General features: G+C 37.7%; 1 protein-coding gene and 1 long non-coding RNA gene across 2 annotated transcripts; both read right to left on the bottom strand.

Annotated features, from left to right (window-relative positions):
• Positions 1-1,988: 1,988 nt before the first annotated feature.
• Positions 1,989-12,808, bottom strand: NCF4 (neutrophil cytosolic factor 4). Its single transcript, XM_084505516.1, has 10 exons — positions 12,052-12,808; positions 10,226-10,310; positions 8,729-8,882; positions 8,370-8,440; positions 7,413-7,540; positions 6,367-6,424; positions 4,659-4,757; positions 3,771-3,901; positions 3,615-3,680; positions 1,989-2,854 (listed from the first exon to the last, which is right to left on the bottom strand). The coding sequence occupies exons 1-10, from the start codon at positions 12,081-12,083 to the stop codon at positions 2,626-2,628; spliced, it is 1,053 nt and encodes a 350-aa protein (XP_084361642.1). The 5' UTR covers positions 12,084-12,808; the 3' UTR covers positions 1,989-2,625.
• Positions 12,809-14,660: 1,852 nt separating this feature from the next.
• Positions 14,661-19,400, bottom strand: LOC311428989. The gene is made up of 3 exons (XR_014687983.1): positions 19,037-19,400; positions 16,067-16,143; positions 14,661-14,713 (listed from the first exon to the last, which is right to left on the bottom strand). It is a non-coding gene; the product is annotated as an uncharacterized lncRNA (long non-coding RNA).
• Between the last annotated feature and the right edge of the window lie 7,615 nt (positions 19,401-27,015).

Raw genomic sequence — 27,015 nt, 5'->3', positions numbered from 1 at the left:
GCTAAGAAGGCTTATGGTACTCTTGGCTGCATTAGGCAAAATATCACCAGCAAGTCAAAAGAGGTGATCCTCTGCTCTGCTCAGCATTGTTGAAGCCACACCTGGTATATGCATCCAGTTTGGGGCTCCCTAGAACAAGAGAGACTGCTACTAGAACTTCTCTAAATCCCCATACTACAACTTCTCTAAATCCTTATATTACTGACCAAAACCATAGTTAGCACAGTTAGTCTCTCACAAAAGCTACATCGATATAAAAAGGAAAGAAAAAAAAATATTTTGTGAATAAGGAAAGCATTTATGGAGCAAGAAGGAGGATCTGGGAGTACCTGAGGAAACTATGTGTCTTTGGTACTATCAGGAGGTGTGCAAATAAAACCTGTAAACAAGGGGGTAAATACGTGAATTTACTGCATGAGCAGAATTTACTTTTCATTACAGAATAAGGGCAGACAAGAATTCTCCTGCTCGGACTTTAAAAGGCTAGTAAGTTTATATTTATTCTTCCTCCTGTTTTCCCAGCAAACATTTTCATTCCCTTTCCTTCTTCACCCAAACAGCTCCTCCACCTTACAAGAGACTTGCTAAGCTGCTGGTTCCATCGGAGGATCTAGCTGTCAGTGAAAATCTTCAGATTGCTCTGTTGAACTCCAGGAAGAAGTACCAGGCAATCCTGTACACCAGAAGCTTTGCGTGCATATGTGCCAATTAGTTTTCGGATGTACAGTGAGGTCTCCTGCATATCACATGATACAAGATTACTAACATTATTATTGTATTATTATCACATTGTTATCGTATGTATAGACATATCATATGTGTATCAATATATCATTCTATCTCCATCCTAAAACATATTGCTAAAATGCTTTTAAAATGGGAAGTTACATTTTATAACATTTAAGTAAAATAATGTCCACTAGAGCCTTCCATCATTGGAAAAAGGAAGACAACCTATGTCTCTCGTGAGTATACGTTATCTAGCTTTTAAATTTAATATATGTGGATTCTTCAGGTGGAACCTTTGTACCTGGAAAACAGATGTGTCCTGCAGCATGCTACAACTCTTTGAAGAAGGAGCATTTTCTTATTCAAGTCTGTGCAGTATTGGTATACTGCTAGAACTCTGCACTTAATGAAGTGTCAAGTCAGAAATGATTTATGGATCCTGGTATAGTAAATTATATGCTTATTTGTAAATATAAATTACTTCCATTATTACTAACACAAATATATGCATGAATACAGGACTACAGGTAATAGAATATTAAAGATTATGTATAATAAATAAGTTTATGCATATATATCAGGAAGAATAATAAAAAGAAAGGGGAAAAAAAAAAAAAGAACAAGCTTAAGGGATAAGTCACCTTAAATATTTCTGTTATCGTTGAAGATTTTGTTACCTGACAGCATTAAAGGTAACATCTAAGAAAAGGAGAAAACATAATTTTGACAGTTTTTGGAGGGGTAGGTTGCTTATTCATATATGGTTAGGTAACTGTTCACCAGTACTTCCGGATAATTACCAGTCTTACCTTTTGTCTGTACAAATTATAAGAGCAGTTCAAGGTCAAACATTTCTTTTAGAAATGCAATGTAATACCACAGAAAAATATTTGAAAACCCTTTTTACTTCTTACTTTTTACTGATTATATCTATACAGGATGATATCCTTTTATACCATGACTGCATGGTGTTTTTAAAATAGAGTATTTTAGGTTTCATACAATTTACATAAAATGTACATTATTTGTAATTCTAACAAGCAGAGGTAAATTTGTTCAAAAAAAAAAAAAAAAAGTTAATTGCATGACCATTAAAGAAAAGGTGGAAAGACTTTCTTTTTTTATTTCAGTAATGAACCCCTGCTTAAGAAAATCTGAGTAAGTAACATTTCAACTCTTCCGAATTCTCTCTCTTTCAAAAAAAAAAAAAAAGAATTATTTCACATACACCCCCAAAAAAACACTCTAACGAAAACTGATAAAATAAACACATACGCAACTTTATTTGTTGAAGAATTCAACACAGCAATTTCTTGTTCATTCTGTTTTGCAGTGAGGTGTTAGAAAGCAGAAGAAGAGAGACAGAGAATAAATTACTGTTTGGATAGGCATCACAGAAATTATCGCAAAATATGGAAGCAAATAGACTGTACAATTACAAGAAGTCTGAGAAGTCTGTAAGTAGCACTGAAAATGTACTAGATTTGATTCACAGAATTCAAAATATTGGCCAGTGGAAAGAAGAAAGCAAAAGTGGGCTGTAATTTCTTCACTGAAATTAAAAACAAGCTTTCTTGATGCCTCCAAAACAAACTCTCTCTGTCCAGTCAGACTCTCATGAGACAGAAATAATTACTGCATTCATTAGCAATGGCACACAAATATTCATACCAGCAAGTGAAAAGAAAGTGATGGTGGTCTGAAGGAAAAAAAAAAAAAAAGCTTATGAAGACATTCTAGGCAAGGAATTGGCTGGGAACAAGGATGGCTGAAAGATAATATACTACTGTCACTCTTTTCAAGCTCACTTCAAAGTCTTGCTAAAGGAAACTGTCTGCTGAGAAGAATTACTGAAGGACAACATAGCTACCTGAAGGAACTTCTACTCTACATAAGTCATGTTGCTCTAACTGTGTAAATAGCACCCATTTCTGGACTTGTGTTGTAGACACTGAAGTCATCTTTGTGAGTGATGTGCAACTTCCAAGGGAACATATGCTTCTCAGAGGGCTTGCTCCTGCTCTGAGACACCATGAGCTCAATGTCCTGATCAGAGAGCAGCCGGATCAGATCGCCATCAAGGTCCCGGTAATTCAGAACAATGTCATCTTGGTCAAACTCCCGCCTGGTAGAAGAAAAATTGATTGATCCCAAAATCAAGGAATGCCTGGGAGGTGATCTCTGATGAACAATATACTAGCAATCTAATTAATTCTGCTAAAAGTCACATTAAGCCTTGGGTGTTTTGGCATTCTTGATACAGCTAGTACTAGAAATCATACAGCTGCATTCATGCTGTGTTGTATTTAAGCTAAGAAGCCTGTCAGAACCATCTTCAGTAACTCCATACACATAGAGTAATTACTCTGTATGATAAAATCCCCATGTATACAAGTTCACTATAGTTGCTCCCCAGTTTTGCCTACTTATGGTTGCCTTTTTTGAGGGGAGCGTAGGTTAAGAAATGGAAAAATACTGACACAGGTGTTCTATTACTACTATTTGATGTTCTAACGTTTTGATGTTCAACACTAGCTCAATCTAATTCAACACTAGTTTAACAGGTGTTATAAGATGCTGTCCTGCATCCTGAAGAAGTGTATTAGACAAAAGATCCTTGCTTGGGAGCATGGTTCTGATCTTAGAACAAGAAATAGAAATTTCTATGCAGCACAACTGAGTTTGAAGTATATAGCATACAGTACTTGCTGACAATCCCAGACGGCTCTTGGCCAAGACAAATTACAAATTCTTTAGAACACTTCAAAAGTGTTTCACATTCAAAACAGGGTGATGGCCAAGTAGAATGTACAAAAGCTAGGACTGAAAGGAACTTGAAAAATGTTTAAATGATATTAAATGTACAACTACCTGCTTGCACTTACCTTATCAATTCCATGAGATCATTGAATAATGGAATGCTGCTCAGGTCCTCTTCCACTGAGATATCCCTGTAACAAGAACAAATCTAATCATTGCATATCATGAATAGAGAACTATTGGCATGTCTTCAGCAGTAACCTGGAAGACTATTTTATTACCTGATAGTGCTTACTGTCTCATCATGGTAATAACAGCGTACTTTATTCACTGTGTCTTCCTGCTGTGGTAAATCTTTAATGATTTTCACAAAGGCACATGGGAAAATCCCAGTGGTATCATTAACTGTTCCCTGGAAAGACAGGAAGGGTTGGTATGAAGAATGCCACACCATTTTGGCCACAAATTATACGTTCTGGAATTCAATTAATTTCCATGGAAACAACAGTATTTTTATTTATTTATTTTTGTTGTATGCAAGAATATAAAGACTATGGAAGTGACCTGATGTCACCTCCATAGAAAGATTATACAATTGTGTAGCCAAATAAATACAAGGCATAGGAGTGAAACTGTGTGTAAAAAATTAAAGTCAGATGGTTACTAAGAAAGGCTGTGGTGTGTGAGCAAGCAGAGATATCATATCAGCAAATACACAGTATGTTTTCCTCATCCTTTTTCAGAACACTGCTGCATTTCCTATGCTCTCTGTAATCAGGCTGACGTGTGTTGTGGTATGAAGCATGAAGTATGCAGCAACTCACCCTGAGGCAAGAAACCAATTAATCACTGAAATGGAGTTTCCATCTCCTTTCTGAGGTTTTTTTTTTTGTGTGTTCTAATCACTTCTAAAGAATTCAGAAACATTCCAGTGCAAGCAAATGCAAAAGAAAACTGAAGTCTAACAGGCAGGAAGTTTGTAAGCTAAAACCATCATGGAATGAAACAACTTCAAGTTTGGAGTCAAATATTTATTCCTGACAGTGACACCTGATTGTGATACAGTCTCCTCTTGAAAGAAGGAGAAAGGTCTCAAGGACTAGGATAGCCCTTCCTTTTCATGTATTTCAAGGTATGTAAATAATTCAGTACCACTATCACAGTCTTACCTCCAACCAGTCTTTGTTTACTCTGCTGAGAAGATAGATCAAGTCTCCCTTCTTAAAGCTGAGCTCTAGTTTATTGGTTCCAGAAAAATCAAATAGTGCCTATGGAGAGCAGCAACACAAATTATTAATTCATAGAATTATAAATGTGAATCTTTCTTTCTATTCTGTTCTTGAGATGCACAGAGTATAAACCAGCAAGATAATATGCACTTTGTCATCACAGATTTATTTCTGGGGTAAGGTCATATATATGACTGGAGTCTACAGTTCTCACAATTTCTTCTCCTACTCAGCACAAACAAAATTGCTTTGTGGTAGTAGTGAAAGCAGTAGGATAAGTATGGCTCTGAAAGGGCTACACCTAGCAGTGGCAAGACATAGAGCACCAGAGAAATAAAGACGTTGAAAACATGTAAGAACAAGTAAGCCAAGAGAGCTGAAGACAACTGGCAACTTGAAAACATGACAACTTGAACTCCTGAGAATCGAAAAAATGTGTATTATTTCTGGTTGCAGTGTTACAGCTTTCTGATTTGCTGCAAAATGCCACAAAGAGCCGCAAGTCTAACTGCTCTTTTTACATCTAGCGTTCAGGCCCGTGTGCTGAACTGAGCACTTTGGGGAAGTCTGGGAAACTCGTGCGTAGTTAAAATGGAACTTAGGTGCCCCCTTCAGGAAAATAAATAAATAAATAAATAAATATTAATAATAATGAAATGGAGGTAAGCACATACAACCACCTTAACAAGATGTTCTTGAAAAATTAAAATTGCTGAGTTATCAAAAACATTCCCCCCATTGTCCATCAGGAACACCGCAACCATTTGAATGCTCTTATAAAAGCAAAAATGAAAAGCTGTTCCTTATCATTCTGTGTTGCGATGGCTCTTTTGGTCTTGTCAATGCCAAATTTCAGAGCCTAGTAGGGCTCTCTTTACTACATTCCTAGTTAAAAAAAAAAAAAAAAAAAAAAAGCTATCAAGCTAGTAGTTCATATGTCTATTTAATAGCCCTTTCAAAAACCTTTCTTTCATCTACAGAAAAGTTTTGGTGGGTAGATTAAATATTAACAAAAGAATACATAAAACCCAAGAGATATGCCTGATCCAAGAGCTGCTATCATCAGTGTAAAAACAAAACAACATCAAGGCAAATGCATGTTGTTTATTAACTTTACATGAAAATGTCACGTGCTCCAGAAAGTGAGTCTCTGCTCAGACAAGTGTAGTGGTTACAAGGCAGTTCCACATGCTTAATAGAAATACAATTTACAGCAAAAGACACTTATAGGCACTTTTCAGTAGAACCCTTATGTTACAGAAATTACTAAGATGCCTCACCTGCAGAGCTTTAATACATGTGCTAAAGTCAATGAGACTGAAGCTTCTGCTTGCTTTAAATTTACTTTATGGGTATCACTATGTATATGTGGACCATTTGGCAGTGAGTTGTACATGTCTTTCAATTTTGAACCTCCTGTCATTCTGACTTCACAATGACTCCTTCTTATTCATTTAAGGAGAAACAGAACGCTTCTTTCCATCCCTTATTTCATTCCCTATTGTGAAAGACAATTGGTTTCCTGTGCTGATTTCACTTTCCCTTTCTTCCCCAAGCTCTAATTAGGAAAGACATCTTGATCAAAGAGATGCCAGAGCAAAACAGAATTTTCTCTCCTATCCTGTGACAGGTTGTGCAGAGTACTCACCTCAGCCCGAGGAGTTGCCATCCGGTCCAAAACAGGCAGTTCGGGTAAAATGCTTTTACTAAAGACAAAGGAGACAGCAGGGAGGTATATTTGTCTTTCTAGTCATCAGAAATACTACATGATCAGTACAGCATTCACGTTTTCATTATATACAAGGCAGGCAAGCCTCAGATCGCTGGAGGATCACTGCATGAGTGTGTGCAGCATTGAAGTAAATAGATATGGATGCAACAGCATTGCCCTAGTTCTCTGTTTCAGTGCAGAGCAGCAGCAATCTGATGATGTCTGCTGCTGAGAACAGATGCAATTTTCAATACAGCCAGTATGCCTCTTCCACAGCATTGCTCAGTCCCTTTACTCTACTTTCTGGGCATTTCTGTTTCTAGCATTTATGGCACTCTGTTCAAAATCTGCCATTATATATACACCCAGGAATGCATGCACACATGCAGGTTTTGCACAGCTTGTGATAAGTAAAAAGGAATCATGTCCATCTTTGATGTGCTGAAAGGAGAATTAATTTCTCTGAAGGGTAATGAAGTAAAACGTCTACTTAGCAAAGAGGTACCAGTGCTGGTATGTAGGATAGGCCCTTGTTTAGACAAAGGACAGGAACAAATTAAATATTCAGTTTCATTTAGTGTCTGAACCAGATCTCATTGATTCAGTGCCAAAACTCATGTTGACTTTAGTGGTGCAAGCCTGTGTCCTTAAGTTTGGCTTGTATATTCTTCAGATTATAACAGATATTACCATTCAAGGATTATCAACAGATAGAGTTAAAGAGCATTTTTTTAAAAAAAGCAGGCCATAATTCCTCAATTTGGAATTTTCCTTTTGATGCAAATACCAGCTATGCTTTAAAAATTTTAGATTTTTGTAAGCAAGAAATAGCATGTTTTCACTCTCCCCCAGAGATGCTCATATTAGGATTTCATGGATTCACTCGGGAAACACAGTAGTGATTGTCAGCTCTCTTTTCTCACAAAACTGGACAGCATCTCTTACATCAAGCAATGCTGAAAAAAAACATGTCAATCGCTTACACTCGGCGTGTCCGTGGGCGAAGCCGTCTCAATCTTCTAGGCACCTGTTCACTATCAAAATCTGAGTGGTAGAAGAACAGCCGTACCTCTTCATCCATCAACACCCAAGCGGGTAGGCAGAGTAGGTTCTGTGCCAAGAGCAAGTAGGAAACAGAGTAATAACAGTGGGAAAGATCAATTCTCTATTTATTTACAAGTACCAAATATGCATCTTTGACCTACAGGATCATGAAGGATATTCATTACTGCCAGAAATCTCCCTCCTCTCCCTTCTCACTCAGCAGGACAAGGCTGAACAGCTGACAGTTTCTCCTGTTTACTCTTGGAGTTGGCCAATGTATCGCTTCACTCTTTGTGCGCCTGATTTACTGCAGGAGTAAATTATTCCTGGCGTTTCCCTTCAGAACATGAATGACTGTGGAAAGAGGGCAATCTTAAGTACTGGAAGACTTGACCTGTGCTTCAGACCATTACGGATTTAACATCAGGGTTTCAGTTGACCCCTGCACACAAATAATTTCTCTCCTTGATGTTGCTGGCTGTCTTCACTGTGGAGCAGGTAAATTCAGAAGTCCATCCTGCTTTGCTAGTCTCTTAGGTGCACTTTCCAAACTCCATATTCCACACTTACTTAACTCCTTATTCACACAACACTCTAAGATTCACCATTTTCTCACACATCTTGGTTTTGTTTGTTTGTAAGGCTATCTATCCAAACACGAAGGCAGGGAGTCAGCCTTTGTGAACGCTGTACTCCAGCAGATCCCTACAGTCTGAACAATCTGGCGACTAGGACTGCAGATTGTCCCACAGTGTGGACACTGTGTCTTCCAGAAAAATGGTACAGAGAGAAGCATGTACCTAGGGCTACGTCAGTAATGTCTCTCTCAGCTGATTGCAAGGGGTGATTTTCTACAGTGCTCAGTGCAATCTCTACCCCCAGGAAGGAAGCTTTACCTTCATGTAGACATTTAGGATAGGAATCCTGCTCTCTGCAATTTCTTTTTTGGCCCCAACATAAACCTTCCCTAGAAAACATTAAACAAGTGAAAGTTATTAAAGAAAAAATAACGGAGGCTGTCACAGAAATGAGGCAATCAAGAGAAAGTAGGATCTCCAAGAAAATAGGTATTATCTAAAGGATTTTAGCTTTCTAAATGAATTTTACCACACGTGGAGCTTGATTTCTCCAGCTTCCACTGCTGAGAACTAATTCCTGTCACAGCTAGAAATCCTGTGTACTTCCATACAATGCACTCCTCTTAAGGACAGCCTGGGACTGACAAAGCTACTAATCACACAGATTTGGTACTTACCTGGCAATATGGGGAGTGTGCAGGTAAAAGGGCTGCTTTTGCTCTCTGCCCCATATCTCTCCTCTAGTTTGGTGTGCAGGGCATAGAACTGACGATAGCGTCGGAAAATCAGGTATCTGCCACCACTTTTAATCTTTACTTCGATGACAAACAACTGAAACAGAGAAGGGGGACTCAGGCTGACATTCAGACTTATAAATACTTACAAGACAAATATGAGGCATACAGTAGGCACTGCTCCAGTGGTGGGAATGTTGTTTTAGGGGCAAAGTGAAAAGCAATGCTTCAGTTAAGCATCTGCACAGTCAAGTACTAGAAAATAACAAGTTAGCACCGGACAGTGTGGCATATGTATGGGTCCAGCTTTCCCATGGATCATGTCCCTGTGGCTGCTTTCTATTACCTGATCTTAAAAGAAAACCTGGACGGACTAGATGTTACTTTGTGCTTACATACCTTCCCTCAGAGAGGGGCAAAAGATATTAAGGAGGTAAATATAAATATTGCCATTTGAAATAGAATGAAGACACTAAAGAATCAAAGCCAATATTTTGTATAGTAAGATGCTTTGAATGTCCAAATCTATTGACAGAAGTCTAAATGTCTTTTTTTTCAGATTTTCAGATGAGAAAGCATTCATACTTCTCTTTGACTTTTAAGCACACAATTTCAGAAATTATGGTAAACGTAATCTGACCAAAAGTAAAACCATATTAATAATAATAATAAACATAGTCCTTTTGCTTCTTATGATCTCCCTCCAACCCTGATAGTATTTGTTATCTCTCACCAAAATTGCTTGGCGCTAAAGTAGCCCCTGAGTTCCAGGCACTGAACTCTGAGTCATGTTGCAGCCACATCCTTTAGAAACATACAGGCAGAGTAACAAAACTTCACTACATTCCAAAGTAAAACCTGCATACTTCAGTGGGAAACTTTTATGAGCAAAGTCTCCATCAAAAGAAGCATAGTCTGTAGAAGTCGGACTGAGCTGGGCTCATCCAAAACCCCTCTTCAGAAAATCTTATATTGCTTTTCCCTTCTATTCCCTTCCTGTGTGCTTTTCAATAACTCATTGTAAGATCTAAATATGGTATCAAAGACACACTACCTTTTGTAGAAATGGCAACATCCTAACTTGACAGTACCATAGAAAAATTAAGCCAAGACCCTGCCCTTCTACCCTCTTTGAATTAATTTACCCACTCTCTTCACCAAGCTTATAGCTCTCTAACAGGAAATAAATCAGAAGTTAGTTAAGAATTTAGAAACCGAGCAATATTAGAGGACACCTCTGTCAGGTTTCACCAAGTAAAATAAACGTTTATACTAAGTTTGTGATAGATTAACCTCCATTTCAGACAAGTTAAGCACTCAGAAGCTTTCAGCATGGAACTACTCATTACAAAAAGCAGCTGCACCAGTTTAACTGCATCTTGCTTCCCACAACCAAACCAGTTGAGAGCATATAAAGACAAGATAAGTCTCCTTTCTTACATAATAATTAGTAAAGCCTTTCTTTTCTTCTATATCTGCAATGTTAGCTGAAACAGGTACATCATCTGGAAGCTGGTCAAAATCACTGTGAAGCAAAAACAAAAGATTTAAGTTACTCATACTGTTAGCCTTTGGAGGTATCTATGCCATACATAACAAAGATTAGGTGGCAACATCACATTATCTAGTGTCAAAACCAAGAGAAACCCATGGTGTCCTTCTCTTCCTTTGCAGGACGCTGAGTTCTGTAACTTCAGCCCAAGTCAGCAACCTTCGTGGGAACTCAATGAGCCTGAAAAACAGCCCTACTGCTGCTGGGCTTGCTCGAGTAGCAGGACTACAAAACAAAAGTTTGAGCTGGTAAGCCTTTCCTGTTATATGTGATCAACCATTTATGCATTCTTAATCCTTCCTACAGCATTTAGTAGGCTTACAATTACAATTCAGCAGTACTGTTTTTTATTCTTAAGATTTTTATATACCGTGAGTTACGCTGTTACTATTACTGCATTACATTAGGGAATAGAAAACAGATCTGAGAAAAGAGTTTGTTATGTTACATGCTGTAGAAACTGTCAGGATAAAGGCAATTCGTAAAAACGTTATATTATATGTGTAAAATGCATACAATATAGTTTGTAAATATAAAATAAGAAACAACAGAAGGATAAGCACAAACAGAAAAAAGCAAAGAAACAAAGATATAATACTGTTCTACATCATAACTAATGGTTCCTGCACCAGCTGTCAAAATGTTGCCAAGTTTTCTTGTAAACTTCATGGTAAGGTAGACCTTAAAGTTGTTTTGGAAAAAGAAGGAATAGCCTAGCAAATATTTAAAAGTAGACCTTCCAGCCACAGTAGATAACCTGAAAAAAGCACAAAGATACAAGTTTGGAAACTTCAAAAGTGCATGGAGGAACACATGAAAGTGAGCAGGATTAGAATGAGCTTTTCAGATTCTTAAAAGTGAATATGAACAGATTGCATCTGAAGGAAAAGAGAAGGGAGGATCCCTGAAGGAACACCGAAAGAGTAGCCATATCACCAGGCTCTCACGTTTCTTGTCCATATCGTCCATGCAATAAAACAGCACGGATTGGCAGATGCTGTTTCCTCTGGGACCTCCTCCTTGGCACAATATCTTTGACAAACAGAAGACATTCACCTTTGCTTCAATCTTATGTCATGTTAGAGTGCTACTTAGATTAACATTTAAGTAAAAAGGATTAAGAATGAGATAGAGAGAAAAAGAAACTGCAAAAAGGATCCCCTAAGGAATGCCAAGATGAAGTAATATTACATTTTTATGATCCTACAAAAAAAATGCAGCAGTTGGCTTAATATATTCTGCTATAAGAATATCCCAAGCAGGGGTTTCCACAAAGTGTAGCCTATCAGAAGGGCTGATGTAATGATGTAAAGTCTTGCAATCACTTGCTCTAGGAGGAGAATAGCATGAATCAGCACCACCCACAATACCCTAAATACCACCACTTACTGTGAAGAGGGATGTGGTTATGGAGATCAAGAAATACAACTAGTCATATCACAAACACTCCTAGCAGCAACAAAAAAAAACAGCGAGAGGGAATCTGTTGGCAGCTATAAAGAGGACAACGACTCATTATTGTCCTAGGTAGTGAATATTGCCCAGAAAAGATGAAAGAAAATCCACTCCAACTTAACAAATGTTCTGCTCCACACTAAGAAAGTTAATAGTCTGGAAGCTATGATAAGAAGCAGCCTGTTAGAACCATCAAAATTAAATGCACAGATCGTAGCAGTTACATGGAGGCTTGTGGGAGGAGGGACAGACATATTACCTCTTTTCTCGCAGCTGTCGGGGAAGAGACATGCTTTTCAGCTTCCTAAATCCAGATGGCTAAGCTCTGTTCCTCTGCTTCTTAGGCAGTTCTTGACTGAATGGGATGAGCCTGGTCAAAGAATTTCTCCCTGTGTGAATCAAAACTCCTCTGCAAGGCCTCAGAGATCTTTTTTTCCGATCTTTCAGTGAGTTTCTTCTGTACTTCCCCTCCCCCAAGAAATTGAGGAAGTACTAAAGAAAAAAGTCATAGAGAAAGGCTGTTTTGTGATGTCTGTCATGTATCGGAACTGCCACAGTTGAGAAACCAAAAGTCCAACAAAAAGCAGAAACTGTGAGCCATTGTCTTCCCCTGCAGAGAAACACTTGCCTCTGGAAAGCCAGTATGAGTGGACTCAACAAATTCTGTTTTGTCGCAGCTTTAATGACTCCAAGGACACATCTACACTAACAGTGCTTGTAAGCTAGGATGAATACCTCTGATGCCTTCTTAAGCCTTTGTGATTCCCAAGGATCCTCCCTTCCATGGACCAAGAGCGAGGAGGTGGAGCTAAAGAATAAATTTTCATTAGGGAACAGAAAGGATGGTCAGGAAATTCAACCTTGTCAGTCACATGGGTACCAGGAAATCATGTACAAGAGGTTAAGAAGTGAGTTCTGAAGGATGTAACAATACAAGTAAAACATGAGTCCTTCAAAGAGCAGAGATCTTCTCAGTTTCATATGCTCCAAACAATCCACATTTGCCATTCACAAAGACAAGGTAATGGTTCACCCAAGGAGAATCCTAACTGCTCTGCCCTGTACTCAAAGGGTAGTGATATAGCACTTGTGTAACATCAGTTGAAAATCTTTCAAGAAGAATATAAAAGGGATAAAGTGACAAGAAAACCTTCATTTCCTAACACTGCGGATAAGCTGCAGCATATCTCATCCGCTTTAGTCAAAAAGCTGTCATGTGCAGTATCTTTGTCTCCACGTTTCCGTCTTTAACTCTCTTCCATTTTCATGTTTGGTACAGGTTTCATTCCTTCTCATCCTTCTGCTGTCAAGCACCAAAAATAAAAATCTTATCTGAATGAAGCAAAAGTCAACTAGCATCCTTCACCATTTCTATTGACAACTGTAATAATCAAACTTAAGAGTAAACTTCATTTTACTGCATTTTAATGAAGTAAATTCTTCACCTATCTTGTTCCTATGGAGAATGGAAGGCATTACAGAATTTGAGAGGGAGTATAGTGTCTCTTGATCAGAGGGAACAGAAGTCACAAATTTCTGTACTGTATATTCTGAGTGATCTACTACCCTTTGCTATCCATGAAGATTTAGCAGAGTAGTTTCAAGATGGTGATGTTGGATATAAGTATCTCCCTAGATCTTCACACTCCACTGTGTTTTTCATTTTCTTGATGAGGCCTGCTAAATGGGCAGTTCTCATGTAACCAGAAGGCAGACTCATTATTCTCTTTCCTTTGCCTTGAATGAGTGTGACCATAACAAAGTTTTCTAACTGCAATCTTCTTGCTTTCTTTTGACATTTGGAAAGAAATAATACAAGATTATAAAAGATTCACCAGAACTCTTAATCACAAGATCAATATATATGTACTCATGAAAATTCAGAGGGGCCCTCCTGGTGTGCAAAAAGATTGTGAAGGTACAAGAAACAGGTAAACTTTAACAGAAGAGAAAGGTGGGATTGATGCTTTTAAGATCACTATTTATATTAGATGGATATTGTCGTTTTGATAAGAAAATCATAAAAAGGATATCCTAATCTTTTCAAATCTCTTGGAAGATAACCTAGATATGATGCAGATACATCTTTTAAGAGACAGTGCAAAAATACTTTCCCAGTGTTTATTTCTCTTTCCAAGACATGGTTTTCAAATAGGTATCTATGAGGTTGATAAACAACCTCATAGATAAATTGTCTATGCAACTGCTTTGCCGTAGGCTGAGTAAAAGAAAAATTGATTGAAGTTCTTCCATCACACTTCTGTTTACTAGAGACTGTAACCAGTAATAACACTGATCTGACAGAATAATGATAAACTTGCTATGAAAGTTCCTGATTTTGCAAATATTTTCTTGTTTTGAACTAAAACAAGTCAAAGACCTTGTTTTCTGAATAAAGGCAGATTACCACCTCAGGAGACTGGATAGCTGATTTATCCATGTGTAAGAGGATATAGGTGCAAGAAATACTAATTAATTAATTAATTATGGGAGACTACTAAGAAAATCTTCAGATGACTGAATTACAAGCTTATGCTGACATCATTACATATTTTTTCCCCAGTTCAGCACCTACTATACTATTTCGGCTGTGCATGTCTGTGAACTGTGGAATTGTGGTCTTCTGTCTGATGTACATGTTGTTAGAATATAATTCTGTAAGGATACATAAACACCTTGGAAGTCCAAGATTATCACCCATAACCAAGCACCCAGAACAAGCATGGAATATGGGGAGGTAGTTTCAAATCACTGAAGATATGTGAACCACTAATCAAAGGAACATAATAAAATTCCTCAGCTGAATTAATTCTGATGACAGCACTACATACCACGTCTATTAGAGCAGCAGCTACTGTATAATTTTGACTGTGCACACCAGTAAGCTCTAGAAAAATAACTTCTGTCTGATGTTCCCATTCCTAGAAAAGTACTGCATAATTACATTCAATCACTAGTCATAGAGTGAATTTGTTAAGTAACTGAATAAAATGAACAAGAATAATATTGCTAAAAGATGTCTAGTCTCATCACGTAACAATCTGTAAAGGAAAGTATATTGCACCAAACACTGCAAGGGAGCTGAACATCAAACAGAAACACAAGCAGCAGAGTTGGCTTGCACAACACTTTCATTAAACCTACTATTTTCAGAGAATATGTGGAATATTTGTTTCTATAGTACACGCAGCATTAGCTGTTGAATGCCTTTTCTTCTATGGTTGATTGATGCTGGGCTGTAACTGATCACGCTGATTTGGGAAAAAGTGATTTGGAGTTATATTCCATTTTCCATTCATATTACACACCTGTACAGATTTTGCTTTTATGGCTACCATCAGCTGTACAGAAGGCTTTGATACACATTTACTACATTTTCAAATAGAGTCATGCTTAAACTCCGTATCATGATAGCACATTAATATTGAATTATGCCTCTACAAAACTTTTTTGTAAAAGTTACATAAAATAAGCTACTCGTGTCTGCCTTGTAATCTCGGTTGCTCTTTTGCAGGTATTGCTCAATACATACCGGCTGAGTGCACAGCTACTCTTCCTGTCACACTTTGAGTTGAGAGGGGAAAAAAAGCACAGGATTATGGATAAGTAAAACTTTGAAAATTTTCCTTGATTTAAAGCTGGATTTAGTTTCTGTGACTACTTGTTAAGGATGAAAAGTAACTGGTAGGAATTTGCAAAAAAAAAAAGGACTATGATTGTGTGCTGCTGACATAAACATGACTACACAATCTATCCTGAACTGGAAAAAAATTTAAAGGTCAGCATCTACCACTCTTCCCTGGCAGTGAACATAATCATGTCATTTATATAATAAATTAGTACTCAACATGAATAGGTTTTACAGAGCCAAAAATTAAGGAAACAGTAGCCTTCTTTTTAAATTGATTTTTTCTTGGAATATCAAATTAAATCCTATAATTAAATCTGTTCTTTGCACCTTAATTGCTTGAGTAAAACCACTCATGAAGGAATGAATATTGAAAGACAAAAAAAAACCCCCCCAAAATGAGTTTTTTGCTTAGTCTTTCTCAGCTAATTGTACTCAACAGTATCATTCTGTGTGTTGTTAGTTCAGGGTGCTATAGCCAGATCTTCACAGCTTTTCTTATGCAGAGCAGTATCACATGTTATATTATGGTCTTCCTCTCTATGGAAAACAATTATGCCTTTACTATAAATATTTAAAAAGATGCAAGATTTCTCCTGGATATAGCATGATCACTTGAGATAAAAAGAAATTGACTAAGTCTTACCATAACAATAGTAACTTCTTCGTGAGCAATGGTTTTTTTTGCTCTTGCAGGGCTCAGGTGGATACTCATGCCCAAGACTAGGACAAGTGAGAGAAATGGAAGCTCAGAAACAGCAACAGAACATTTCTTTAACCAGCTAGCATATGATTTCCAGGATAAAAGAGGCAAAGAAGGAAGAAAGAGGGCAGACACTGTCACTACTACTGTGTATGACAGTTGTGGGCTGGAGGTGGACCAATATGGAATAGTTAACTACCAACGTCAAAGCCTGGTAACCAGCTATTGCAGACACAGAAGCAGAATGGCTCCATTCGAGAAGCTCTGAAAGAATTATATGCCTACAACCATTCCTCCAAAACCTTCAAACATAGTTCTAAGTGCACAGCAGCAGTGACCCTTTGTGGCAGGAGATTCTCTGTGTTTTAGACTCCTAATCTCTAGATAGTCAGAAATCTGTCAGTCACAGTTATTGCTATTCAAGGCAAAGAAATTTCTGCTTCATCTGTTTCACAAGTTCAAAGACCTGTCAAAATTACTCAAAAATTTTTTTCACTGAACTTTCCCAAATCTCAAAACAGGGTTAGGATTTGCTAAAATTTGTGCAGAGCTACATTCAAACCATCCTACACTGTTCCTAATAATTTCCCCATCCATTTGATGAAATCCTGTGACCAAATCTCTCTGACTTAATTTAGAAACCTCAGATAAGTGTTTTTAGTTAAGTGGATGTTCTCTGAATAGACAATGAAGAGAGACTGGCACCTCTGGTCAGTAAATCAGGCCTCAAGTGGGCCAACTCCACCTCTAAAGGTTGTATCTGTCTCCTTGGACTATACGTGAATTATAAAGTAGCTACATTCCTGATTTGGTCACCTCAGGTTCCTAAGGCTAGGAATATAAATCTGTGCCTTGCTGTGGACCTAGTTATTACTGGTATAGAGGTGCCTTCCCATTAGGGACTCAGTTATATTTGGATATGCACTTTTACACTGGTATAATTGTCTTTACCCTAGGGGAGTTGTACTACTTTAGCAACACTGATATAGTCAAAGAAGCACAATTTTCTGGTGCAGACATATCCAGTTTGCTTATTACAGAGAGCTTAAGGCTCATTTACTAATAATTCATAAACTGGGACAATATCCCTTAATAAAACTGGGGGGCAAGGGGATTAGAGATTAAGATAGAAAGGTGAGTGGAAAACATAGAGGAAATAAACATCAAAATGCTGTGAATTTCAAAGTTCTGCTCTGCCAGTATTCCTCCTAGTGTACACTTACAGCCTGCCTCACCTGCTGCCATTAACTCAGCCTTTATTCCTTGAAAGATAAACCCGCAGACTGAGCCCAACTGTACAAATAAGTAATCTGATCGCAAACCACCTGCCAGTCTGTCCATTTCTAGTGTGGAGTTTGTGTGTCTCACACTTCAACAGGCAGAAAGCTGCCTTGTAACATAAAGCTGGGTCTAAATAACAGAGCTCTCAATTAACTGTGTTCAGTTCAGCCACTGGCTTGCTATGTGATTCCTTGATTCCTCAGCATTGCCATCTGCAAAATGGGGCTGACAATAATACTTTTTTTTTTTAGCATAGGGAGATAGTGAGGAAGAAAAAGGCTTAATAGAGCGATAACTCTTTGGGAAAGTCAGGTGAAAAGTGATAAATTACATCTATCATCCTTAGCAACCCACCTGCACTCAAAACTGCCTACAGTTCAAATTGAAAATATAAGAACATAAAAACATGCCAGTAATGTATGCTCTGATGCCAGGCGTTAGAACTTATTCCCAATCCATTCCAAAATAATATAGTTGCTAAACTATCACATATCTTAAACAGCAGAAGCCAATGGGCCTGCTCTACTACTGAAAAGGAGAACAAGAACATTAAATTAAGAATAGTTTTCTGCCCAAGAATGCTATCTAATCAGGGAATGCATCACCCTGGTTGTGGATTGCTTCAATAATCTGAGCCCAACAAAAGCAATGGGGGACTTCGAAGTTGTGATCACACAGTGATGTATCTTAGGATATTCCCTGTCCACACATAATCCCACTCTTTCCTGCACCACAGGAAGGCACACATGAGGCTGTGCTGCAAAATACATCAGCTGACTGATCCAGCTGTTAAAACTCTTTTTAAACCACAGAACGATTTCCCAGCCCAGCTCACAGTACAGACATCAATATAGAGGAAAAAATGGGGAAGAATGCATCAAACCAGCATTGCTGCCAGATAACTCTGTCTTATGAAAACACACTCTGACTACAGAGTGAATGTGTATGTGTATATGTACATCTCCAAACAATCAGGCAAGTGTACGCTTATGTCTCTTGGCAATTCATCTCTTCATACAGATGGCAATGCAGTCTCCAACACATGTGCTTCAGGGCAACCTAGGACTGGCACAGCAAGGATTTTCCTGGTTTTATGATGTAAGGAAGGAGCCAAAACACACCCTTAGCTGTGACCTTTTCTGTAATAGTTTTTCTGAATGACATATCTGCTACTAAGTTAGTATCTGAAGAATCCAGTCCTTGAATAGCTGTCTCTCTGCTTCAGTCCCTTTGCCCTGTCTGCCAGCCCTTTACTTAATTTTCCAGACTTCACTACAAACAGCTTGTGGAATCCACTATAAAATTTGAATGTAATGCCACCACAGTGTGTTTCTCACTGGGAATCAGACAACAGAAGCGTGGAAAGGAGGGCAGAAAACTTTATGTCAATAGCACTTCCTCATGAGTAAAGGGGGATTTCCTTGTGAAAAGACACAAGGAAGACATTTTCAGATAAAAGGAGAAAGAGCAAGTGAAAGGGGGGAAAGGATGAGAAAAAAATAATAATAAAAAAATAAAAGAAAGAAAAAAAAAAACTATCTTATTACTAAGACATAAAATACATTTCCTATCTAAACAACTTTATTCCAAGCTAGCTGGTTAGGACACCCTCAAGAAATATCTGCTGCAAACCAGTCAGAAGTGGAGGGGGATTGATGTCCTGTTCCAGTTCGTTCCGTTCCAACTCTCGCCTCTGAGTTCTGCTGAATGTGACATTTTTCCCTGGCGCCTAATACACAGAACTCTGCTGCTAATTTTATGCACAGAGCTCTCATGCTGTGTAATTTGAGGCCAGAGTCTCCTCCAACAGCCTGCCAGCCAGAGTACGCACCCTCCAACATTGCTTCTGCTGCAGAGAAATGGGGAAAGGCAGGTGGAAACGAGCCAAACAAGCAACAAGCTCCTAAACTTCTCAGAGGTGTTTAGCTGATTTTTGGCTCCCAGGTCTACCAGGGATATTTCTTCAGCTCTCCCTGTGCTGTTCGTCAACAGCCTAGTCCAGTGGATCTGACAGCAGTTACAAAGATTCACTGAACTCAAGGCTCTCACTTCTCCCTTTTTTTCCCATATTAGATTCTGTCTGGCTGCTGTAATACTACATTAGGCTGCTGGCCACAAGGCTTATTTAATACTACAATGATACAGAAGAAGAAGCGATTACTGTAAGATCGTAATAAAGATTTTAAAAGTGAAGCTGGTATCTCTTTTTCTGCACCTTATTTGATATCTCTGCATCTCAAAGACAAATTCTCTACTATACAAGATTCTAACAAAATGAGAATGGTCAAATAACCTTTAAAACCTGGCCTGATCATACTCAAAAGGGGATTGTACTGGATGTGTTCCTGTTAACAGACTAGAAAATCTTCTGTGCCAGATACCCCTTCATGCTTCCAGCTAACTGGAGCAACTTTTGCTGGAGCTATTTAGTGGAATCATCACCTCCCACAGCAGAGAAAGTATTGAATTAGACACATTTTCAATACTACTTACTTCTACCCTGGTGCTGATAGTGCCAGAAGGAGAATACCCCATACCACTGTCTTCTCCCAGCTCCATTTTTTCTTTCTCTTGACTGTATCAACCAATAGACATAAAAGGGAACTACAGGTTAGAAAGAACAAAGAAACTAAAAAGCTAAACTAAAAAAAAAAAAAAAAAAAAAAAAAAAAGCCACCTTTGATAACAGTTATATCAATAACTTCACTGAAAACACTTTTTGCCAGAACAAAATTAATTCCATTGTCTAAAGGCTTCTTTGGATGGCATGATATCATCTTCACTAATGTTTCTTCTGGTATAATTACACTGAACAACAGTATTAACTACAGACCTGGTTTTAAGAAGAAAAAAAAAATCTCAGACCTGTACAGCAGATCTGCACAGCAAGTGCTATTATAGCCCAGAGATCTAGCTCTAGCTGAGACAAAATAAAATCTTTCTTGAAAATTTTAGAAGAATTGAGATATTTACTGGTGTTCAGCTGCAATAGAACATAATGAGCTTTGATGTCCAGACAATTTTCTTTGCACTTCCTCTCAGCATGAAATATGTACCTACGTAGAGAGAACAAAGGAGGAAAGACCAGGAAGAGAAACATAATCCTTTATTCCGTATCTAGGATGTGAGATAAACAAAAGATAAGGCAAAGAAGTAATCTAATTCCTTATATTATTCTAGTATAGTTGTCACGCTCACTGAAGAAAAAGAGGAAAGATACAGGCAATGGAAAGTGGGCAGAAAGAGGAACATAAATTAGTAAAGGGAACAAATTGGGATGTGTAAGAACAACCAAAGGTAAGGAAGGATTGGGAAGAATCCATCCATCCTCTGAAGACATGCATTGCATTTCCAAACTTGACCCACATGTGTCTGACTATCTAATTTATGAGAGACATGAAGCTGACCAGCCAGCAGGCTGGCCATAAATTACTTCTCTTAGATAAGACAGGATGATTTACATTAGGAGAGAGGAAGAGAAAACTAAGGAATAAGAACCATGCCCCTTGCCCTCTCTGTTTGGCCACCGCCTGAGATATACTCTGTTGGCCTCTAAAAATCTTCAGGTATCCTGAGGTGATTATACTTCTTGCCAAGACCTGTCTGTTATAAAAACTAATAGATCAGAGCCTTTTTCTACTGCCTGACAGCATGGATGCATGGAGCAACTACACTTTCAGCTCCATGTTACCAGTAATTTTGCTGACCAGGCTTTGCTCAAGTCCTTTAATTTTCCTCTTCTTTCATATACCTTTCTTGCTTATCTTATTTCTCTCCATACATGCACTTTTTTTTTTCTTGTTTTATTTTATTATTCTCTGTATAGAGGTTGTATTGAGAGACCTAACAGGCATCAGAACTCCAATCTGCATGGTCTGCTGCAAATACAGTGCAAGACCATCCCTGCCCCAAAGAGAGAGTCTAAAAACAGTTTTGAATTATGTTCTCATTCTGTTGCTTTTGATCCGCTTGTTGCCATTCTTCTTACTGTTCTCCATTTTGATTTCTCACATGTTCTTTATATACTTTACTGGAGAAAGACTATTTTAAGAGGAGTACTGTTAGAGAAAAAGAATCATTATGAGGGCATTTGGCTAGCTGACAAAAAAAAAGATTTGCCAGAACCAGGGGATGTTAAAGGCAGCCACATGGACTGTACCTGTAGGAAATACCTGCACTTGTGTTTGTTGGGTTTAGCATTTTCCTGAGGTATTAAGATCTATATCTTGTTTCTTACCTGACTTTTGATTAAAGCACTTTTTTTTTGCAGTATCCACTTGATATACTGGAGGGCAGGGCTGCCACTCAAAAGGCCCTTGGCAAGCTAGAGAAATAGGCCAACAGTAAAATCATGAAATTCAGCAAATGTAAAGTTCTGCACCTAGGTTAGACGGAGTGTGGGGTTGGGTTGGCTAAGTAGCCAAAATAGGACCTGGAACATCCTGGTGGAGAACAAACTGAACATGAGTAGGTCATGAGAAATTAATTTTCTTCTCTAGTAAATGCTTATAGTGCTCTCCTGAAATATTATTGCTAGTTTTCAAGCCCCCAAAACAACAGAAATATTGACAACCTGAACAGAAAGCTGCTTGAAACTGGAGGAGGAGGGGAAGATAGCCACCATGAAAATGAATAGTGACTAAACTTATGCACTACACAAGCACTAGACCTGCACTAGCTTTATTAGCAATAAATGTAGTTCTTCAGTTATTCTTTTGTCTTAGAAGTTTGGTTCCCATTTCTTTATTCTTGTTAGTGTAGAACTTAAGATACTTACTGTAAAAAATAAAATAATTTATATAAACTTAGTATGCCTGTTTATATATCTGGCATGATGAAAAAAAAAAAAAAGGATAAAGAAAAATTTATACAACTAGAAATTGAACTCTTACAGCCATTGACTAGCAACCAAGCAGAAAGGCTGCAGAGTTTTACACATATAACTTGTTCAGACAACAAGAATCAGATAAGGTTAACACTTTCACCATATAACTAAATACATCTAATTACTATTTCAGAGACATCATTTGAAACTTGGGTATAGTTTTGTTCTCAGTGGCAGAACCCTCTGTTCACACGTTTGAATGGCAGACATAATACTTACCAGTCCACCTATGTCACGATGTAACTATACTAAGAATTTATGAACATCAGAAAATTTTACACAGAAAAATATTTAGTTTCTCCCACTCTTGAATTCCTCTCTTGATTCCTCAAAGCAGACCTGTAATCCTGCTCTGAATACTTTCTTTCCAATAGTTCCTTAATTCATATGTTGTAGAAAAAAAATGAATTCAGAATGCATTTGCCTGCTTTGGCAATATAGTTCACATACTTACTCCTTCTGATGATTGTCTTATGCTTCAAAGCCTACCAGATTTAGTGAGGCTAACACCAGATACTCTACTTTTACATATAATCCTTTTTCAAATCTCAATAAACTCTTTGTTGAAATAATAGCCATCCAGCTGCTAAACCCACAAGATAATTAAACATTGTGTGAAGGGACATTTATTTTTTTTCAGCAGATTTAATTTTTATCAAATGATTACTCCATCTTAATTTAAATAATAATTATTCAAATACTTTTTTTTAACCTCTTCTCACCTAAGTCCTTTCCTGGGCCCTAGGACAATGGAACAACTTGAAATGTAACTGATATAGCAAAAAAAGGGGGAAAAGGCAAGAAATGGTTACTGAAGATTCTCATTTAGGCCATAGATCTGGCTTCAGAGGGACTATTCATAGTTGAAAAGTAAAACATATGCATAAGGCTGTGAAAGATCACAGTGTCTTTGGCACAAGAGTTATTTCTTGATATGAGATATGTAAGTGCAATACTTACGAAAGGCCCTAGTTACAGCTGAATCTACAAAAAATGATGTAGTGTAAAAACAAATGAGAAAGAAGTATCTAGGAAAAGAAACTTCTGGTCTTTTATAATAAATCTATTCTTCAAATAAATATCTGACTGAGTTTTCTTGGATTGATTTAGTCTGAGTCTGCATTTTTGACTGTACATGTAAAATTCTGGTCAAAACATCTACTTTACTATCCACGGACTGTGTTAAGAAGATGAGGTAGTCATGGTTAAGAATTCATGTTTGAATTAATGCTGCCACACAAGTGCAAAGACCTTATCTTAAACATGACAGTCCACACAAAAGATGTAACAGGCAAAAGAAGTTAACAACAGATATTTTTTTCCCACTTTTTTTTTCTTTTTTTTTTTTTTCCTGGAGTAGCAAATTATCTAGAACTACAGAAGAATATTTGCTACATGATATTGATCCAATCAGGATATCCCTTGGCTTTTCAAAACAAACAACTCTCTTAGATATTTACACCTTTGGATTTCTTCCTCCAAGCATCTGTCCCTTCTCTCCTTAAAATGAACTACTTATTTCTGTAAGCTGTTACTGTATGGTGTGCCACCATTTTAAGGGAGACTCTTAGCAGATGTTTTTGTTTTGCTTTCTCATTCTCAGGCTCCTTTTAAGGAGCTATTAGACTTTTGGGTTCCCTAATCCCGCAACTAAATTTATCAGCAGTTGATTGCAGCCAAGAGTTAAGCTAAATTAAACTTTGAAATCTCTGTACAATGTATCAGATGCACTTCTGGTAGGGGAGGTGGAACAGAAAGCTCCGAATGTTCTCCTTACGAAGAGACATGAGAACCATGTTTTTCTCTCATCATTTCTCGAAGCTTCCTCAGATTTTTCAAGATCACCACAATTTCCCTGATTTTATAAAAGCGAGAAATGAATTACTGAAACAACTTGTCATTTACCTCTGTATCAGGTGTGTGCATGTAACACGTGCCTAAATTTTTGCAGATGTACACATTTTCCTCTACAAGTGTGTACTTCATATATCAAAAAGGTATGTGTGCGCGCTTAGGTTAAGGCTGCATGCATGCTTGAGACATTTGTTACAACCTTTACATGTGGTGAATATGTATTTATCTGTGTGTGAGTTTATGTGTCTGTTTCCAGTCCTTGTCCTCACCCAATCAATCATTCCCTTGCTTGTTCTCCTACTCACACTCTGAAGTATTTATCAGAACCGATACCCCACCTGCTCTCTTTCCTGCTCTTATGATGAATAGTAAAATACAGTCTTAAATAATTTGCATGTCAACATCAATACTTGGTTAGTTTTCATGACAAGACATCACATTCCCCTATTATTGCAGAACTTTTTGCTTCTATGGTACTTCCAGCAGAAGTGGGACTATTAAGTATCCTTGCGAGAACAAAATCCAACAAAACATAGAAAGGGACAAAAGGACTTACTCTTTCTAAGAAAATAAAAAAGTATATAAAAAAAATTTGAATGCTTAAGAGGAATTAGCATAAGACAGTGATTTTTCATCTGTAAGACTAATTGTGATCTAAACTGCCAGTAATTTTCATAAGTCACCAATATGTAACAAGAGATCAGTACCAACATAGACTGACAGTCTCAATCAAATTCATAACAAAGTGTTCCTCTCTCCATAAAGTAATTATTCAGTGCTACTAATTAATCCCTAACTCACTGCAATTTCTGTAAAAATCTCTAGAAGTCTAGAAGAGAGGCCTGGTCAAGTCTCCACTAAAAACACCATAAAGAGTTCCAGTGACAACTATGGAAGACGGCTCAAGTCCAAAAAAGACACTTGAATAGATACTACAGCTCTTTAGATGTAAAAGCAATTCTTGCACACCAGGTAATAGTATACTGATGCAATAAAGACAAACTTCATATCTAAAAACTTCATAGCATTTACTCTGAGGACACATCAAAGATTTGTTTCCAAAATCATTTGTCTATCATTTTCATCAGCTTTTTTTTTCAGCAGAGAAAGTGTGTGTGAGAAGTGTGATTTCTGCTGTCTGTATCCCCATAGCTACTAGAAACAGCTAGAAAGGGAATTGGGCACATCACAGCATACAAAATGTCAGGTTAACAAATTCCATCACAACAGCTCAGAAACAGACGCTAGCTTTCTCCCACCTTCGTCCTCCCATATCACTAAAAGAACGAAAAAAAGAGAAGTCAACAACAGAAAACTAGCCAAAGCCACGTAAGGGGACCAAATATGTCCTTCAGAAATATAAACCCCTCTAAAAATAGAGAACAGCTATGCAAGTCACTTGTTTTTACTCATAGCAGTAATAAAAGGTCCTTGTAAGGGATTCACACAAGCTCTGTGCTGTTACAGTAGCATCTGGTCTCCCCATTGCTGGAGAGAAATGGTGAAGAGGATTTAGAGCGTGTGTAACCTGAGAGAGAAATCATCTGTCATTCCCTTACAGGGCATTAGCAAACTTTCTCTCTCCTGAGATAAAGAAGAGCCACTTTCCTTCCCCTGCTTCTTGAGATTACAGCTTTAAGCTTTTTTATACCATACATGCTTATGACTAATGTTAATAGTTAGAAAAAAAAAATCCAGCTCTATTAAGAAAAGGCAAGGGAAGCCCCATTGAAAATAAACCATATTCTGTGTGGTACGCAGGGTGAACTTGGTAGCAGAGAAGAAGCTGAGTAGCAAACAGATCCTCTCTGTGAAGGAGGATACCCTTCATCCACCCAAGTGAAACTTGATGGGCTGTACTTTTCATGATAAAGAGCCAAAGCAACAAAGAAAGTAAAGGATGCTTCATTATTGAAGATACGGTCTCAATAAAGGATGCAACATGCTATACTGTGTGGTTTCATGCAATCAAATAATCTGTTGGAGTTTCTGTTTTCTGCCTTTTAACAGGAGAAAGTGATAGAAAAATAAATCCAAGACAGTCAAACAACAGTAAAGGAGGATATGGAGGTACACTAGCTCAGAGATCAGTGGGGTTTTCAGTATGACCTGCTACTTCCTTTTTTCCTTCCCAGAGTAGGGGGGAGAAATGTCAACAGAAGTGCAGAAAAATAGCAGAGATGATACATTTCAAAGAGGCAAAATGCTGCCAAACAGCACATCACTTTTATCTTGCAAGCCTCTGCTTGATCCAAAAGCAAGATATTAATGATCCCTTTACTGAAAATATATCACTCTTCTTCGAGACAACAGCTTCTGTGTCCCACTGAGATCAAAACTCAAAGGGCCTAGGAGCTACGGCCTGTTACAAATGGCTGTGAAAACACCACAACACAAGCTAAAAGCTCTGTTGCATATCAGTCAAGTCTGTACCGCATGCTACATTTGATGCTCCATTTCTAGATTACATTTTTTTTGTACCTAAACATGGAAGACTAACATTGTTGTGAAAGGTGAGCTGCAAAAAGGCCTAGCAATAGTTTACATAAGTGATGGCCACCATGAACCACTTTTGGAAAAAAAAAAATACTAACATCAAAGAACAAAATATGTGCCCATAATGAGCATCAATTCAGATGTGGAGAATACCAAAAAAAGGCAATGTGAGTTTTTATAACATAGTTTAGTCCAGTAATTTTTTTTCAAATACTATTATAAATCAAGGAGATAAACTTTTTTGCATCACCTAGGAAAAAAATGAAATCCCCCTACATAAGATTATGAACAAGGTGATGAGATTATTAGCAAAAGAAATGTCTAAAAAGGAATTGTAAGAAGTTGTGGTGCACTGGTAATGGCAGGGAAGATGCCA

This window comes from Aythya ferina (genome assembly GCF_964211825.1).
Source record: "Aythya ferina genome assembly, chromosome: 1".
Lineage (NCBI taxonomy): Eukaryota > Metazoa > Chordata > Aves > Anseriformes > Anatidae > Aythya > Aythya ferina.
Note: the sequence above shows the minus strand (reverse complement) of the source record. Positions and strands in the feature narration are given on the sequence as shown.